At 47.1% G+C, this 18,984-nt stretch overlaps 1 protein-coding gene across 1 annotated transcript in view; it reads left to right on the top strand.

The window, feature by feature from the left end:
* Positions 1–14,688: 14,688 nt before the first annotated feature.
* Positions 14,689–18,984, top strand: part of MMP14 (matrix metallopeptidase 14) — a 50,772-nt gene continuing 46,476 nt past the window's right edge. Inside the window, exon 1 of the mRNA XM_060684795.2 lies at positions 14,689–15,050. Coding sequence (XP_060540778.1) covers positions 14,970–15,050 — 81 coding nt within the window. The 5' untranslated portion in view covers positions 14,689–14,969. The remainder of the gene's footprint in view (positions 15,051–18,984) is intronic.

Here is an 18,984-nt window from a genome sequence, read left to right on the forward strand (position 1 = left end):
CCCCTTATCCCACCCAGACTGTTTTGGGGTCCCGCGTGTCGTGGGAAGGGGGCTTTGGCGTGGGGGCAGCCAGAACGGGTCCTATGGAAAGTGGGTGGGTGGGTTTCTTGGGGTTTGCATAGGAGGGACTCCCCCCCTTTCCCCTCACCCCCCTCCCCCAAATCCGGGCATAGTGGCTGGGGAGGGGGCTCCTTGGATCCTCACTCCCCCCCCCCAGCCTCGATCTGCCCTTCTATTGAAGAAGCTGCATCCCCCCCCCATGGGAATCGAACCGTTTTGGGGTCCCGCATGTCGTGGGTAGGGGGCTTTTGGGGGGGGGTGACAGCCAAAAAAGGGTCTTCTGGAAATTGGGGGGAGGGGGGTTTCCCAGGGTTGGGATTTCCCCCATTCCCTCCCCCCCCCAGGCTTGGAAAGTAATGATGGAAGGGGGGCTTCTGATCCAGGATCAAGCCCACCCACCGTGGGAGGAAAGGTGGGTCTGGCCCTTTAAATGTGGGGCCTTGGGGAATCCCCTAACTATGGGATTGAGCTCTCCTGCAGCGCCTGGCGCCCCCTTCCGGCGCCCACGAGGTCCTGCAGTTTGAGAAATTCCAAGCTCGGGCACTTTAAGAAAGCCTGGACTTCAACTCCCAGAATTCTCCAGCCAGGAAAAAGCAAAGAATTCTGGGAGTTGAAGTTCACGCTTCAAATGCCCGAGCTTGGGGGAACAACAACAACTTGGCTTTCTTCCATCATCTGGCTGCCCCCTAGTGGTCTCCCGAGGCACTGCAGCCTTGTTTGAATCACGTGATTGTTAATGTCTTGGGTTCTGGGTTTTTAAACCTTTTATATATATATAACAATATAAGATTTATATAATATAATTATATATATATATATATATATATATATATATATATATATATATATAATTTATATATATATATATAATTTATATATATAACACTTGAGTACTTTTTAAAGTTAGTAAAATATCAAAACTAAAAAAAAAAAAGTTTTCCTTCACGGTTAAATTTTCTTTTGTTGAAATAATATATAGGATTTTCTTAATATAAATTATGATGAATGATTAAGAAGTTAAGAGAAGTTATGTATTGCTGCCCACAGCAAAGAGAAGCAGACGGGGTCAAATTCGGTTGGGATTCAAAAATTTTAGCAACCGGTTGCTGGGGGGCGTGGCCATGGTGGGCGTGGCTTACTCAATCTCCTGCACCAATGGGGGGGGGGCATTTTCGCCCTCCCCGGGCTCTGGAGGCTTTTCCAGAGCCTCCGGGAGGGCGAAAATGGCCTCCCCCGGGCTCCGGAGGCCAGAAATGGGCCTATTTCTGGAATTCTGGTAGGCCCATTTTTTTGTCCTCCCCAGGCTACCGAGGCTTTTCTTGAGCCTCTGGGAAGGCGAAAACGGCCTCCCCCGGGCGCCAGAGGCCCATTTCTAGACTTCCGGAACTTCCAGTAGTGCCATTTTTTACCCTTCCAGACCCTCCACGCGGGCCCTGCACTTATCTGGCATCCAAAACGGGCCGCGTGGAGACTCCTGGGAGGGCCGGAGTAGGGTGGGCAGGGCCGGCCAGTTCTTACAACTACCGGTTCGGCGAATCAGATGTAAAATTAGCATTCGGTTCGCCCGAACCGGCTGAATAATCAAATTGATTCTTTTATCCGAAGAAGAGAATATATCTAACCTTGTTTCGATTCTGAAAATCCCCACCCCCCACCCCGCGAAGAATGAAATATTTTGGGGAATATTAAAAGAGGCAAAATATTATATTTTCCCAAAGGAGAAACGGGGAAACATGTTCTTAAGAGGCAGGAAGCAGCCCCCCCAGTCTTTCTTCATAGCCCACAGCAGATGCCGGCACTTAAGGAAGATAACCGAGCTCATTGAAAGAGGAAGCCGACAATCTAGATGGCTCCATTCATAAGCAAAGCAAAACGCTGCCGGCAGAAGTCCATTCAAGCCAGGATGTTTTGAAAACCCCCTGCTGGAAAGGAAAATCCATCAGGTTCAGTTCCGAGCTGGGAGAAAGACGCCGGAAACAACATGGAGGCTGATTGGAAAGTTGGTTTATTTGATGAAGCAGAACCACACAGAAAGAAAGGGGCTGCTTGTTCTAATCCTACCATTCTGCCTTTGTTAGCTGTCAAACTTTGCTGCGAGGAGTTTCGAAATATCCTGTCTCCTCCTCCTTCTCCTCTTCCCTCCTTTTTCCTCCTCCTCCAACTTCTTCCACTTCCTTTTCCTCTTCTTCTTCCTTCTTCCTTTTTCTCATTCTCCTCAATCCTCCTCTTCTACTTCCTTTTCTTCTTCCTTCTTCCTCTTCTTCCTTTTTCTCCTCTTCCTCTTCCCTCCTTCTTCCTCCTCCTCCAACTTCTTCCACTTCCTCCTTTTCTTCCTTTTCCTCTTCTTCCTCCTCCCTCTTCTTCCTTTTTCTCTTCCTCCTCCTCGTTCTCCTCCTCTTCGTTCCTTCCTTCCTCCTCCAACTTCTTCCATTCCTTTTCCTCTTCCTCTCCTTCCTCCTCTCCTTCCTTTTTCTCATTCTCCTAATTCCTCCTCCTCTTCTTCAATTTCCTCCTCTTCTTCCTCCTTCCTTTTTCCTTCTTCCTCTTCCTCTACTTCTTCCACATCCTCTTCCTCTTCCTTTTTCTCATTCTCCTCAATCCTCCTCCTCTTCTACTTCCTTTTCTTCTTCCTTCTTCCTCTTCTTCCTTTTTCTCCTCCTCCTCTTCCCTCCTTCTTCCTCCTCCTCCAATTTCTTCCACTTCCTCCTTTTCTTCCTTTTCCTCTTCTTCCTCCTCCCTCTTCTTCCTTTTTCTCTTCCTCCTCCTCGTTCTCCTCCTCTTCCTTCCTTCCTTCCTCCTCCCAACTTCTTCCATTCCTTTTCCTCTTCCTCTCCTTCCTTTTTCTCCTTCTCTTCATTCTTCCTCCTCTTCTTCTACTTCCTTTTCTTCTTCCTTCTTCTTCCTTTTTCTCCTCTTCCTTCTTCCTCTTCCTCTACTTCTTCTTCCACATCCTCCTCTTCTTCCTTTTTCTCATTCTCCTCATGCCTCCTCCTAGTCGTTGTCTTCTTCTTCCTCGTCTTCTTCCTCTTCTTCCTTTTTCTTCTCCTCTTCCCTCCTCCTTCTTCTTCCTCTTCCTCCAACTTCTTCCATTTCCTTTTCCTTTTCTTCTTCTTTCTTCCTCCTCTTCTTCCTTTTTCTCATTCTCCTCATTCCTCCTCTTCTTCTTTTCTTCTTCCTCCTTCCTCTTCTTCCTTTTTTCCCTCCTCCTCCTCTTCTTCTCCTCCTTCCTCCTCCTCTTCCTCCTCCTGCTTAATCGTCCGTCTTTTCCTATCCTCGTTCTTCTTCTAAAAACCCAAGCGGAGAAATTGCAGGAGGAAAAAGAAAGGAGATGGGTCAGCTTTAAAACTTTTCCCCGTGCCGAGAACAAGATTCCTGGAAAAAGTCAAAGATTATTAACGGCACCGAAACCGCCGAGAGTCTTGCAGTGCTTTGCCTTCGTCGATCTGCAACCAGAAGTATCTTGTGCCTTTCTTTTTTCCCCTCACCCCTTCATTCCACAGATTGGGGTTTTTATTTTTTATTTTTTTATTTTTTTCCCCCCCCTTCCAGCTCCAGACGTGGTTTCTGGCATGTACATTTTGCTGATTCCAAGATTTTTTTTTTTTTTTAAGCTTTCCCACGTCCGCTTTTCTCCTTGCTTCTTTCTCCTTTTCTTTTAATTTTTTTTTGAGGGGGATGGCTGGATTCCAGAAAGAATGGTCTAGAAATCGGACCGATTTTTTAGTTACCTGAGGGGAAAAAAAAAAGAAAGAAAGAAATTTATTTAGGGAGACAGTAGGGAAGATGCCCTCCTCCTCCCCCCACAGAGAGGGATCTTGTGGTTTTCAGAAAGAAGCGAAGCCCCTTTTAATGACGGTTTCCGGGAAGACAGATGGGCGAGAACTAGGAGGTTTCGAACTCAGCAAAAATCGGGAAGGCTGAGTCAACTGGGCAACCCAGTATCCCCAGGTGGCTGACTGTGGGGTGGGGGGGTGGGGGGGCAGGCAGGGATAATAAAGGCAGAAATGGGAGGAGAAGACAGACGAGGTGGTGGGTGGTGGGGAAGAATCTGCTGAGAGACCAAAAAAGAAAAAAAGAAAAACAAAAAACCCACAATTTTTGAAGAGCAACAAAAGCTTTCGGCTTGAAGGGGTTTTTCCTCCTGGCAGACTTCAGATTTCCTTCCGACAGGATGCTTCCCCCCCCGCCCCCCGACAGTGTTTCTGAACTTCGGCGACTTTTAAGAGGGGTGGATTTTTCAACTCCCAGAATTCCCCAGCCAGCCATGGGGGAATTCTGGGAGTTGAAGTCCACCCCTCTTAAAATTCGCTGAAGTTCAGAAACGCCGAGAACTCCAAGGTGGCACAGACATGTGGTGGGATTCAGCCGGTTCTCTCCGGATCGGGTGAAACTGGTAGCGGCGACTCTGGGAGGCTCCGCCCACCTGCCCAGACGTAATGCGCGAGCACTGCGCATTCACAGACGAGGCACCAACCCTGGGTGCTGCCTTTTTCGTTCTGCCTGTGCTACCTCACAGGGTTGTTGTAGGAGTTCTGGCCAGAGGCAGGTTATTGATTAATTGATGGTTTTATATCCCACCTTTTATTATTATCATTATTTATAAATAACTTAAGCTGACAAACATATATAATACATTTTCGTCCTCCTATGTTTTCTCACAACAACAATCCTGTAAAGTGGGCTGGATTGCCCCAATCATTCAGCTGGCTTTCATGCCTAAGGCGGGACTAGAATTCACAGACTCCTGGTGATTGGCCTAGTTACCCAGCCGGCTTTCATGCCTAAGGCGGAACTAGAATTCACATTCTCCTGGTGATTGGCCTATTCACCAAATCAGCTTTCACACATAAGGTAGGACTAGAACTTACTGTCTCCCAGTGATTGGCCCAGTCATCCAGCTGGTTTTCATGCCTAAGGCGGGACTAGAATTCACATCCTCTTGATGATTGGCCTAATCACCAAATCAGCTTTCACACATAAGGTAGGACTAGAACTTACTGTCTCCAAGTGATTGGCTCAGTCATTCAGCCGGTTTTCATGCCTAAGGCGGGACTAGAATTCAGTCTCCTGGTGATTGGCCTATTCACCGAATCAGCTTTCACACATAAGGTAGGACTAGAATTTACTGTCTCCCAGTGATTGGCCCAGTCATCCAACCAGTTTTCATGCCTAAGGCGGGACTAGAATTCAGTCTCCTGGCGATTGGCCTATTCATCGAATCAGCTTTCACACATAAGGTAGGACTAGAACTTACTGTCTCCCAGTGATTGGCCCAGTCATCCAGCCAGCTTTCATGCCTAAGGCGGGACTAGAAGTCACGGTCTCCTGGTGATTGGGCCAGTCACTTAGTCAGCTTTTCTGCCAAAGGCGGGAGTAGAACTCACTATCTCCTTGTGATTGGCCCAAAGTCCCCCCAATCTTAAAGTCGCTGAGGTACAGAAACACTGTCTCAACCGGCTTTCATGAAACTAGAACTCACCGTCTCCTATTTTCTAGTCCTTAAATGCTAGACCGAATCTTCATATTTAATACTGAACATTTCTATTTTTTATTGCTGATAAAAATGCCTTAAATCTAGGGAGGCAGTAGCATGCATACCATCGCGATAAATAAATGAAAGGAAATAAAATCGAACATATGTTTTGGTGCAATAAAAATAACCTGGTTTTGAATGCTAATAAAACAAAGGAGATCATTGTTGATTTTAGAAAGAGCCAGCATAGTCATGCTTCACTTTGTATCAAGGCTGCAGCTGTGAAGGTGGTTGACAATATTTAGCATCTGGGGCTGCAGAAAACGAACAATCTGACTTGGTCTCTCCACACGTCATCCTTAGTGAAGCGTGCAAACTAGTGTTTGCATTTCCTGCGTCGGATGAGGAGAGCACATCTTTCTTCTTCTATCATTTTACAGAGGCACGATTCAGAGCATTTTAACAAACTGCATCCCTGTTTGGTTTGGTGGCCGCAGTACCTCAGATAGAAAGTCCGTACAGAGAATAGTAAGGACAATGGAGAAGATTATAGAAGATCCATACAGTGATGAGGACAGCTGAGAAGGTTATAGAAGGTCGATACATTGGTGAAGGCAGCTGAGAAGATTGTAGAAGGTCCATGCAATGATGAGGGCAACTGAGGATTGTAGAAGGTCCATACAGTGGTGAGGATAGCTGAGGAGATTACAGAAGGTCCATAAAGTGGTGAGGATAGCTGAGGAGATTATAGAAGTTCCATACAGGGGTGAGGACAGCTGAGGAGATTGTAGAAGGTCCATACCAGTAGTAGGTTTCAATTTCGGTCGCTCTGCTTTAAATTTCAGTTTTGTGATGCCCGAATGGGAATTATGGGAATGAAATACAAATGATCTTCGACTTACAACCTTTCATTTAATGACTGTTCGAAGTTACGACACTGAAAAAAGTGACTTAGGACCGTTTTTCACACTTATGGCCTTTGCCCCATCTCCAGGGTCCCGTGATCAAAATCCAGATGCTTGGCAACGGACTCATACTTATGACAGTCGCAGCGTCCCTGGGGTCACGCGATTCCCCTTTTGCGACCTTCCAACGAGCAACGTCAACGGGGAAGTCAGATTCACTTAAACAACTGGGTGACTAACTTTTAACAACCTCAGGGATTCGCTGAACGACGGTGGCAAAAGTGCAGCTGTAAAGTTAAGGCCAAGCTCCCTTAGCAACTACCTAACTGAGCAATGGATATGTTGGGCTCAATCGTGGTTGTAAGGACTACCTGCAGCGGTGGGATTCACATTATGTTACGACCGGTTCCAGGGGTGGGTTCTGCTTACCTTTACTACCGGTTTGCAACGGGGCCGCGCGCACGCCCTCGCTTCACTCGCAGAAGCATTCTGATGATGTCGGGGTCGGTGGGCGGAGCCTCCCGCCGGTTTTACTACCGGTTCTATAGAACCGGTGCGAACTGGGGGCAACCCACCACTGACTGGTTCGCTGTGCACACTAGCTTCGTGCGTGCATGTGCCCAGTTTGTGCGTGCGTGCGCCCGGTTCACGCACGCGCCTGCCTTCCACACATGCACCCAGCCTCAAAAACGTGCCTAAATAGAATGGCATAGAGCCGGAGCAGGTTGGCAGGCTCACCCACGATTTCTGCTACTGGTTCAGGCGAACCGGTCTGAACTGTCTGACTACCTGTACGAACAAAACTAAATCCATTCTTCTCTTTAATCAAAAAGTTGGTTTCTTCACCTCGGAGATGTTTTGCCATTCCGTACAACGGACATTTTGATTTTGGGTTACAATCAGGTAAGATGCCTCTCCTCCTCCTTCTACCTTGGTTGACGGGGCAAACTAATACCTCTGGAATGCGCTTCCTCCAGGTAGGGGATTTCTCAACCGACGACTGTTGTTTGTGATCACCTTTGCAAGTAACTGGCTCATTAGATTCCAGGCTGCTGTTTCAGCCGCACCCATTTGGCAGTGCTTACCTTTGGCCTCGCTCTTTGTCTAAAGAACAGCTAAAATCTTTTTCATTGGCATCCTTCAGTCTCAAGAGACTATGGTATCGTGCTCTGGAAAGAGGTCCTAAAACAGCATCTACTGTGACTAAAAAGGCCAATTTGAGAGTGGCAATCCCTTCCACACTGAGGGCAGATACATTCCATCCCCTGCTCAGCCCTCAGATTTCGCTGGTTCCGGGACTCCCTCTTTACCTCAGCCTGCCGAACAACTGTCTCTTCGAATTGGAGAAGGCTGTGCTGCATCTTTAGCCTCCAAGCTGAACAATCGGAGGTCCAGGTTTCCCAGTTGTTAATGTCCGTCCCCTGGGCCTTTAGGTCCCTCTTGCAGATATCCTTATATCGCAGCTGTGGTCTCCCTCTGAGGCGTTTTCCCTGCACTAATTCTCCATACAGGAGATCTTTCGGAATCTGACCATCAGCCATTCTCACGACATGCCCCAGCCAGCGTAGACGTCGCTGTTTCAATACTGTATACATGCTAGAAATTCCTGCACGTTCCAAGACTGCGCTATTTGGAACTTTGTCCTGCCAGGTGATGCCAAGAATTTGTCGGAGACAGCGCATATGAAAGGTGTTCAACTTTCTCTCCTGCCGTGCGTAGAGGGTCCAAGACTCACTGCAGTACAAGAGTGTGCTCAGGACGCAGGCTCTATAGATATGGATCTTTGTATGTTCCGTCATTTGGCAGTGCTTACTCGCTCTTTGTCTAAAAAACAGCTAAAATCATAGGTGTGCATACCCACGTCGCATGCATATATATTGTTATATACAGCGCTGGGTTTAGAATTATCTTACTATCGTTTCACTACGCGTGTGCGTGCTCACTTCGTGCACACGCGTGGCCGGTTCGCATGTACGCCTACATACGCCTACACATATACCCAGCCTTCCGGGCATGTGCGTTGCTCACTTGCGTGCCCGGCCTCGAAAATGTGCCTAAATAGCACGACTTGGAGTGATTGTCGCTACCAGTTCGGGCGAACCTGTCTGAACTGGCTGAATTCCACCTCTGGTTATATATATCATTATATTTATTAGTTTAGATTAACAGAGTTGGAGGGGACCTTGTAGGTCATCTAGTCCAACCCCACCACCCAAGCAGGAGACCCTGCCTACACCATTTCTGACAGATGGCAGTCCAGTCTCTTCTTGAAAGCCTCCAGGGATGAAGCTCCTACAACTTCCAACGGCAACTTCTGTTCCATGGGTGGATTGTTCTCACTGTCAGAAAATGTCTCCTCATTTCTAGGTTGAATCTCTCCTTGATCAGCTTCCATCCATTATTCCTTTGTCTGGCCTTCGGGTGCCTTGGAAAATAGCTTGACCCCCCTCCTCTCTGTGGCAGCCCCTCAAATATTGGAAGACTGCTATCCTGTCTCCCCTGGTCCTTCTCTTCACTAGACTAGCCAGGCCCAGTTCCTGCAACTGTTCGTCGTATGTTTTAGTCTCCAGTCCCCTCATCATCTTGGTTGCTCTCCTCTGCACTCTTTCTAGAGTCTCAATATCTTTTTTATACTGTGGTGACCAAAACTGGACGCAGGATTCTAGGTGAATTAGATTTTCATCTCGCCTTTATTGCTGTAGAGGCAAGTCAAGGAGGCAAGCACCACACAATGCAGTGTTCCTTTCTCCTATTTTCCCGCAGCAACGACAATCCTGCGAGATGGGTTGGGCTGAGAGAGAAGAATTGGCCCCCAAATCACCCAGCTGGCTTTCATGCCTAAGGCGGGACTAGAACTCACTGTTTCCTGGTGATTGTGCCCATAATCAGCCAGTTGGATTTTGTGCTTAAAGTAGGACTAGACTCACCGTCTCCTGGTGATTGGCCCAAAGTCACTCAAGTGCTTTTGTGCCTAAGGTGGGACTAGAACTCACTGTCTCCTGGTGATTGGCCCGAAGTCACTCAAGTGGCTTTTGTGCCTAAGGCGGGACTAGAACTCACCGTCTCCTGGTGATTGGCCCGAAGTCACCCAAGTGGCTTTTGTGCCTAAGGCGGGACTAGAACTCACTGTCTCCTGGTGATTGGCCCAAAGTCACTCAAGTGGCTTTTGTGCCTAAGGCGGGACTAGAACTCACCGTCTCCTGGTGATTGGCCCGAAGTCACCCAAGTGGCTTTTGTGCCTAAGGCGGGACTAGAACTCACCGTCTCCTAGTGATTGGCCAAAAATCACCCAGCCAGGTTTCATGCCTAAGGCGGGACTACAACTCACCAGTTCCTGGTGATTGGTCCAAAGTCACTGAGTCGTCTTTGACGCATAAAACGGGACTCGAACTCACTGTCTCCTGGTGATTTGATCCTTCCAATCACCTAGCTGCCATTCCTTCTTAAAGTGGGGACTAGAACTCCCTGTCTCCTGCTGATTGGCCTAAGATGCTCTATAGCTTGACGGATGTTATTTCCCAACCTGGAGATGGGTGGACTTCAACTCCCAGAATCCCCTAGGCAGCTTAGTCACTGCTGAGAACTCTGGGAATCGAAGTCCAGAAGTTTTCCGGTTCGGGAAAGGCAGAAGTGGGTTTCACATAATTTTACCACCAGCTCGCCGTGCACCGAAAATGTGACGCATGCACACAGCTTAGAAAAGTGGCTAAATAGGACGGCATAGCGCCGGGGCGGCTGAGTTGCTTACCTGCAGGTTGCCATTACCGGTTTTCCCGAACTGGACTGAACCAGCTGAATATCACCACTGAGGAAAGTCCCGTTCAAAAGAAAGAGAGATTATCTTTATCAAATTAAAGATGAAAATCTCCACCCGAGTCAATCAGGTGACATTTGTTTTCTTCGTTTTGACGTTCTCCGGATTCTTCCACTTTTGCGGCTGACGCCGGCTTTGTCGAGAGCCAAAGATATCTTAAAAATACTCAGTGCCGTTCTGAAAAGCTGGTGCGATTCACTTCAACGGCTGCAGCGAACGAGGTCGTAACGTTGGGGGGGGTGCGATTCACTGAATGACGGACGTTGCGATCCCAGTTGCAGTCGCTGCCGGGATGACCCTTTGATTGTTTGTTATTTTACGTTTTTTAAAATAAATAAATAAATAAATAAATAAATAAATAAATAGGGGGCGGGGGGGGGGCAGTGGGACGCCTGCTGTTGTCCGCAATTTCTCTTTTCTACGTCTCTTTATTATTTTTTTTCCTTGTCCCGTTCCAAATTTTCATGTTTTTGGTTAGTGGGAAAAAGTTTTGCTGTTGGGTTGAAGCCGCAGCTTGAAAGAATTAAAAATGACCCCAGTCGGTTGGTCTGCCTGCCTGCCTGTTTATCTGTCTTTCTCTCTTTTTTTTCCTTTCTCTCTCTCTTCCTCTTCCTCTCTCTCTCTCTCTTCCTGTTTCTCTATTTCTTTGTCTCTCTCTTCCTCTCTGTCTCTGTCTTTCTTCCTCTCTCTCCCTTCCTTTCTCTTCCTGTCTCTCTCATTCTCTTCCTCTCTTCTCTCCCTCTCTCTCTGACATTCTTCCTCTCTTTTCCTCTGTCTCTCTCTTCCCCTCCCTCTCTGTGTCTCTCTCTCTCCCTTCCTCTCTTCTTGTCTCCTTCTTCCTCTTTTTGTCTCTCTCTGTCTCCCTTCCTCTCACTCTCTTCCTGTCTGCCTCTCTTCCTCTCTCTCCCTTCCTCTCTTCTTGTCTCTCTTCCTGTCTCTCTCTCTCCCTCTTTTTCCTCTTTCTCTTCCTCTCTCATTCTCTCCCCTTCTCTCTGTCATTCTTCCTCTCTCTTTCCTGTCTCTCTGTCTCTCTTTCCCTTCCTCTCTTCCTGTCCCTCTCACTCTCTTCCTCTATCTCTGTCTTCCCCCTCTCTCTTCCTCTCTCTCTCTCTCTTCCTTTCTTTCTTTCTCTTCCTTTCTTTCTCTTTCTTCCTCTTTCTCTCTATTCCTCTTCCTCCCTTGCTCCCTTTTCCTTTCTCTCTTCCTCTTCCACTCTTTTTCTTCCTCTCTCTCTTCCTCTCTCTCTTCCTCTCTCTTCCCCTGTCTCTCATTCTCTTTCTCTCTCTCTTTCTCTCTTTCTCTCTCTCTTCCTCTCTCTTTCTCTTCCTCTCTCTCTCTTCCTCCCTTTTTTAAATTTTTGCAGCTGATGCCTTCTTTGTCAAGGGCGAAAGATATCGTCAAATACTCAGTGCCGTTCTGAAAATTACAGTGAACATAATAATTTTCCAGCTGGGGATGTGTCCCTGCTTGTTCCTGTTTAATCACAGGCTAAAGGCTGCTCTGTGAACTGAGCATTTTCCTTTTTCCTGGAACTCCTCGACTTACGACTGTTCATTTAGTGACCATTTGAAATTACAACCATCCTGAAAAAAGCGACTTATGTTCATTTTTCATTACAGGTAGTCCTCACCTTACGACCCGCAATCGAGCCCAAGATCTATGTCGCTAAGTGAGTCATAGGTTTAAGTCAGTTTTGCCCCATTTTACGACCTTTCTTGCCACATTTGTTAACTGAATCACTGCAGTTGTTAAATTAGTAGCACCGTCGTCAGTTTCCAAATGTCTGAATATAAATTACGGGACCATGGGGATGCTGCAACGGTCATAAGTGTGAAATATGATCAGAATAACTTTTTTCAGTGTGGTCATAACTTCGGTCACTAAATGAACTTGAGGACTACCTGTGCTTACGACCAGGCAGCATCCTCGTGGTCATGTGATCAAAATTCAGATGACTCGTATTTATGACAGTCGCCGCGTCTCCAGGAGATGGGGGTGTCATGTCACGTGATTCCCTTTTGCGACCTCCCGCCAAACCAAGTCCATGGGGGAAGCCAGATTCACTTAACAACCGGGTGAGTAATTTAACATCTGGAGTGATTCACTTAACGACTGTGGCAAGAAAGGTCGTAAAATGGGGCAAAATCCACAACTCTCTTGCTTAGCATCGGCAATATCGGTCGTAAATCGAGGACTACCCATATTCCTTATTTTCACTAAAAAAAGATTTCTTAACCCCTTTTTTTGTGTGTACAGAAATGTGGGTGAACTGGTTATTTTTATCTCCCCCCTAAAAAAATCAGCCGCCCTGTGTCTTACGTTACAGGTAGTCCTCCACTTACGACTTGTTCGCTTAAGGACCGTTGGAAGTGATGACTGCCCTGAAAAGAATTACTCGTCACGTGATTTTTTCCCCCTGCGTCACCTTCCCAGCTGGCTTTCGACGAGCCAAATCAAGGAAGGGAGGAAACTGGATCTGCTTAACGACCGCATGAGGCGCGGAAAGCCGGTGGGATTCACTTAGCGGCGGCAGCAGCCAAAGAGGTTGTAAGGTTGGGTGCGACTCATCGGGTGACGGAGGTTTCGATCCCAATTGTGTTTTTTTGGGGGCCTGCCCGGAAGGGAGTTACTACCTACCTAAAATTCAAGGCAGAGCAGGACGGGGTTACGTGGGTGGAGGGAAACTCGAGAAAATGTATATTTATTCTCATTGCACAAGCTCTAAGTAAGGCTTCCAGGAGTAAGCAGGATTTACTCCCAAGTAAATGCTTGTGTGGGGTTGAAAAGGAAGGAGTGTGTGCTCCTCCTTCTTTTGTTCTTCTCTCTTCCTCCTCCCTCTTCCTCTCTCTTTTTCTTCCTTCCTCCTTCTCTCTTATCCTCTTTTCCTCCCAGTCTTTCTTTCCCTCCCTCTCTCCTCCTCCTCCTCCTCCTCCTCCTCCTCCTCCTCCTCCACCTCCTCCTCCTCCTCTTCTTCTTCTTCTTCTTCTTCTTCTTCTTCTTCTTCTTCTTCTTCTTCTTCTTCTTCTTCTTCTTCTTCTTTTCTTCCTCCTCCCTTTGCCTCCCTGCCTCTTCCTCTTCCTTCCTTCCTTTTTCCTTCTGCCCTTCTTCCTTCTTTTCTTCCTCCCTCCCTCTCTATTTTTTCCTTCCTCCCTCCCTCCCTCCCTTCCTTCCTTCCTTCCTTCCTTCCTTCCTTCCTTCCTTCCTTCCTTCCCCTCTCTTTCTTTTTCTCCCTTTCCTTCTCCCTTCCCCTTTCTCTCTTTTCTCCCCTCCCGACCAGCTTGGCCTTGCCCTCCTTCTCCTCCTTTTTGCCTCCCTTCCTCCTTCTTTTCTTTCCTCCCCCTCTCTCCTCCCCCTCCTTCCCTCCTTCTTTTCCTTCCCGCCCCTCTCTTTTTTTTCCTTCCCTCCCTCCTTCTTTTCCTCCCTTCCCCTTTCTCTCCTCCCTCCCCTCCAGACCAGCTTGGCTTCACCTTCCTTTCCTCCTCCTCCTTCCTTTTTCCTTCCCTCCCTCCCTCCCTCTCTTTCCTTTTCTTTCTTCCTCTTTTCCTTCTGCCCTTCCTCTCTCTTTTCCTTATTCCCCTTCCCCCCTCTCGCTTCCTCTCCTTCCCTCCTTTTCCTTCCTGCCTCTCTCTTTCTTTTTCTCTTTCTCTCTCTTCCACCTCCCTTCCCCTTTCTTTCCTTCCTCCCCTCCTGACCGGCCTGCCTCGCCTTTCTTCTCTTACCTCCCTCCCTCCTCCTCCTCCTTTTTGCCTCCCTCCTCCTTCTTTTCCTTCCTCCCCCTCTCTCCTTCCCTCCTTCCCTCTTTTTCTCTCTTCCCTCCCTTCCCCTTTCTCTCCTTCCTCCCCTCCTGACCGGCCTGGCCTTGCCCTCCTTCCCTCCTCCTTCTCCTTTTTGCCTCCCTTCCTCCTTCTTTTCCTTCCTCCCCCTCTCTCCTTCCCCTCCTTCCCTCTTTTTCTCCCTTCCCCCCTTCCCCCTTCTCCCTTCCCCTTTCTCTCCTTCCTCCCCTCCCGACCGGCCTGGCCTGGCTCTCCTTCCCTCCTCCTTCTCCTTTTTGCCTCCCTTCCTCCTTTTTCTCCTTCCTTCCTCTCTCTCCTTCCCCTCCTTCCTCTCCTTTTCTCCCTTCCCCCCTTCCCCCTTCTCCCTTCCCCTTTCTCTCCTTCCTCCCCTCCCGACCGGCCTGGCCTGGCTCTCCTTCCCTCCTCCTTCTCCTTTTTGCCTCCCTTCCTCCTTTTTCTCCTTCCTTCCTCTCTCTCCTTCCCCTCCTTCCTCTCCTTTTCTCCCTTCCCTCCCTTCTCCCTTCCCCTTTCTCCCCTACCTCCCCTCCCCAAGACCGGCCTGGCCTTGCCCTTCTTCTCTTCCCTCCCTCCATTCCTCCCTCCTTCCCTCCTTTCTCTCCTCCTCCCGGCCGCTTGCCCTTCCTCCGCCCGCCCTCTAATTGGAGCCAGACCCCGAGGCGAATCGGGCTCCAGAAGGGCCGGCTCAGCGATCCAGGAGCGGCGGGGCCAGGAGGCGGCGCGGGCAAGAGAGAGAGAGAAAGAAAGAGAGAAAGAAAGAAAGAAAGAAAGAAAGAAAGAAAGAAAGAGAAAGAGAGAGAGAGAGAAAAAAAACTCTTCCAGCAGCAGCAGCAGTTCTTTCGCTCTCCTTTCTTTCTTTCTTTCTTTCTTTCTTTTCTTTCTTTTCTTCCTTCCTTCTTTTCCTTCGAGAGCGAAGCAAGCGGGCGATGTGGCTCCTCCGGCTGCTGCTGCCCATCGCCTGGGCGTCCTGCACTCTCCCCGCCGCTGCCCAGCAGTTCAGCCCCGAGGTGAGTCCTGGCTCCTGGCCAGACGGTGCCCGCCCCACCTCGGTTGGCTTGGCACGGGACGAGCCCGGCCGACGGGGCTCGCGGGAGGGAGAGGGAGAGGGAGAGGGAGAGGGAGAGGGAGAGGGAGGGAGGGAGGGACAGCAGGGGAGGGTTGCCCATGTCCCTGCACGGATCTCCGGGCTCCCGGGTGGGTTTTAGACTTCATTCTTCCTTTCTTTTCTTCTTTCCTTGTTTTGTTTCCTTCTTCCTTTCCTTTCTTCTTTTCTATCTATCTTTCTTTCTTTCTTCTTTTCTTGTTACGTTTCTTCCTTTCCTTTCTTCTTTTCTATCTTTCTTTCTTTCTTCGTTTCAAACTTCCTTTCCTTTCTTCTTTTCTTGTTACGTTTCCTTCTCCCTTTCCTTTCTTCTTTTCTATCTTTCTTTCTTCGTTTCAAACTTCCTTTCCTTTCTGTTCTATCTTTCTTTCTTTCTTCTTTTCTTGTTATGTTTCCGTCTTCCTTTCTTTTCTTCTTTCCTTGTTTTGTTTCCTTCTTCCTTTCCTTTCTTCTTTTCTATCTATCTTTCTTTCTTTCTTCTTTTCTTGTTATGTTTCCGTCTTCCTTTCTTTTCTTCTTTCCTTGTTTTGTTTCCTTCTTCCTTTCCTTTCTTCTTTTCTATCTATCTTTCTTTCTTTCTTCTTTTCTTGTTACGTTTCCTTCTTCCTTTCCTTTCTTCTTTTCTTGTTACGTTTCCTTCTCCCTTTCCTTTCTTCTTTTCTATCTTTCTTTCTTTCTTCGTTTCAGACTTCCTTTCCTTTCTTGTTACGTTTCCTTCTTCCTTTCCTTTCTTCTTTTCTATCTATCTTTCTTTCTTTCTTCTTTTCTTGTTACGTTTCCTTCTTCCTTTCCTTTCTTCTTTTCTTGTTACGTTTCCTCTCCCTTTCCTTTCTTCTTTCTTTTTCTTTCTTCTTTTCTATCTTCCCTTCTACTTTTGTTTCTTTTCCTTTCTTCTTTTCTATCTTCCCTTCCCTCCTCTTCCCTTCCCTTCCTTCCCCTCCCCTCCCCTTCTATGTTCCTTTCCTTTCCTTTCCTTTCCTCTCCTCTCCTCTCCTCCTCTCCTCTCCTCTCCTTTCTTCTTTCTTTTTCTTTCTTGTTTTCTATCTTCCCTTCTACTTTTGTTTCTTTTCCTTTCTTCTTTTCTATCTTCCCTTCCCTCCTCTTCCCTTCCCTTCCTTCCCCTCCCCTCCCCTCCTATGTTCCTCTCTTTTTCCTTTCCTTTCCTTTCCTTTCCTTCCCTTCCTCTCCTATTTTCTTTTTCTTTCTTCTTTTCTATCTTCCCTTCCCTCCCCTTCCCTTCCTTCCCCTCCCCTCCCCTTCTATGTTCCTCTCTTTTTCCTTTCCTTTCCTTTCCTTTCCTTTCCTTTCCTCTCCTCTCCTCTCCTCTCCTCTCCTCTCCTTTCTTCTATTTTCTTTTTCTTTCTTCTTTTCTATCTTCCTCTTCTCCTGATTAGCTTCCCCCCCACTTTTCCTTAAGCAGTGGGGCACCCACTTCACTTCATTTCTCTCCCCATTTTCCTGCCTCTTCTCTCTGCCAAGCTTCCCCTCACCTTTTGCACCCCTTGATTTCTCTTTACAGCTGGTTTGCTCGTTTACTCCTCCCTTCATCTTTTTTTTTTTTTTTTTTTACTATCCTTTGTTCCTCCCTCTTCTTGGATGAGTTCTGCAGCTGGATGGAGGAGGGCTGTTTCCAGGCCAAGGCATGTGCCTGTCTCGCACTCCTTCTGCGGCCAACCTCATTTGCACGGACCGGCTCCAAGATTGGATTCGCATGGCCCGAATTTCTTTTCTCTTTTCAGGGTTTTTTTTTCCCCTCTTTCCTTTCCAGCCCACCCCCTCCCTCCCCATCTCTCTCTCTAAACATGATGTCAGATGATTTTTCCTTTCTTCTCCTTTCCTTTTTCTATCCTCTTTTCCATTCCTTTTTCTATCTTCTTTTCCTTTTTCTATCTTCCTCTCCTCTCCTTTTTCTGTCTCCCGTTCCTTTTTCTATCCTCCTCTCCTTTCCTTTTCCTTCCCTTTTTCTATCTTCCTTCCCTTTTTCTATCTTCCTCTCCTTTTTCTGTCTTCCTTTCCTCCTTTCCTTTCCTTTTTCTATCTTTCTTTCCTTTTTCTATCTTCCTCTCCTCTCCTTTTATTTTTCTATCTTCCTTTCCTTTCCTTTATTTTTTCCTGTTTCTATCTTCCTCTCCTCTCCTTTTTCTGTCTCCCTTTCCTTTTTCTATCTTCCTCTCCTTTCCTTCTCCTTCCCTTTTTCTATCTTCCTCTCCTTTTTCTGTCTTCCTTTCCTCTTTTCCTTTCCTTTTTCTATCTTCTCTCCTTTTATTTTTCTATCTTCCTTTCCTTTCCTTTATTTTTTCCTGTTTCTATCTTCCTCTCCTCTCCTTTTTCTGTCTCCCTTTCCTTTTTCTCTTCCTCTCCTTTCCTTCTCCTTCCCTTTTTCTATCTTCCTTCCCTTTTTCTATCTTCCTCTCCTTTTTCTGTCTTCCTTTCCTCCTTTCCTTTCCTTTTTCTATCTTTCTTTCCTTTTTCTATCTTCCTCTCCTCTCCTTTTATTTTTCTATCTTTCTTTCCTTTCCTTTATTTTTTCCTTCTATCTTCCTCTCCTCTCCTTTTTCTGTCTCCCTTTCCTTTTTCTATCTTCCTCTCCTTTCCTTTCCCTTCCTTTTTTCTATCTTCCTTCCCTCTTTCTGTCTTCCTTTCCTCCTTTCCTTTCCTTTTTCTATCTTTCTTTCCTTTTTCTATCTTCCTCTCCTTTTCTTTTTCTATCTTCCTTTCCTTTCTTTTCCTTTCCTTTCCTTTCCTTTCCTTTCCTTTCCTTTCCTTTCCTTTCCTTTCCTTTCCTTTTTCCTGTTTCTATCTTCCTCTCCTCTCCTTTTCTCTCCTCCCCTTCCCTCCCCTTCTATCTTCCTTTCTTTTCCTTTCTTCTTCTCTATCATCCTGCCCTGCCCTGCTCTGTCCTGTCCTGCCCTGCCCTGCCCTGTCCTGTCCCATCCTGCATTTATGGGTGTATTCTATAGGATTTTTTTATTTTTGCAAATGGCTCCTGGAGTGGAAAAATTAGCCATCCTCTTTTCCGTCTTCCTCTTTTGCTCTCAGGGTCCCCGGCATCCATTCCTCCCTTGTGATTCTTGTTCTTTTCCTGGGCCAGTGAATAGCGGAGAATTATCCCATGTTCCACAGCTCCGCGGGGCCACTAACTGGGTTTGATGTGCCTTGAGAAAGAAGGGATTTGGAGCCCCACTCTCCCGGACTGTAGGACATGAGGGGAAGTTGAGTGAGCTACTCTTAAACTAACTTTTTTTTCTTTCTTTCTTTTTCTTTCTTTCTTTCTTTCTTTCTTTCATTCTTTCTTTCTTTCTTTCTTCCTTCCTTCCTTCCTCCCTTCCTCCCTTCCCTTCCTTTCTTTCCTCCCTCCCTCTTTCTTTCTTCCTTCCTTCCTTCCTTTCCTTTCTTTCCTTCTTTCCTCCCTCCCTCCATCTTTCTTTCTTTCTTTCTTTCTTTCTTTCTTTCTTTCTTTCTTTCTTTCTCTTTCTTCTTCCTTCCTTCCCTTCCTTCCTTCCTCCCTCCATCTTTCTTCCTCCCTTCCTTTCCTTCTTTCCTTCCTTCCTCCCTTCCTCTTCCTTCCTTCCTTTCCTTCTTCTTTTTTTTTTTTAAATTTGATTTATATGCCGCCCTTCTCCGGAGACTCAGGGCGGCTTACAATGCGTTAAGCAATAGCCTTCATACTTTTGTATATTTTATACAAAGTCAGCTTATTGCCCCCACAAACTGGGTCCTCAATTTACCCACCTTAGAAAGGATGGAAGGCTGAGTCAACCTTGAGCCTGGTGAGATTTGAACTTACTTTAATTGCAGACAACTGGTGTTAATCACAATGCTATCAGTCTGCTGAGCCA

Source organism: Pantherophis guttatus, chromosome 4 (genome assembly GCF_059756535.1).
Source record: "Pantherophis guttatus breed Tessera chromosome 4, ASM5975653v1, whole genome shotgun sequence".
NCBI classification, from domain to species: Eukaryota; Metazoa; Chordata; class Lepidosauria; order Squamata; family Colubridae; genus Pantherophis; species Pantherophis guttatus.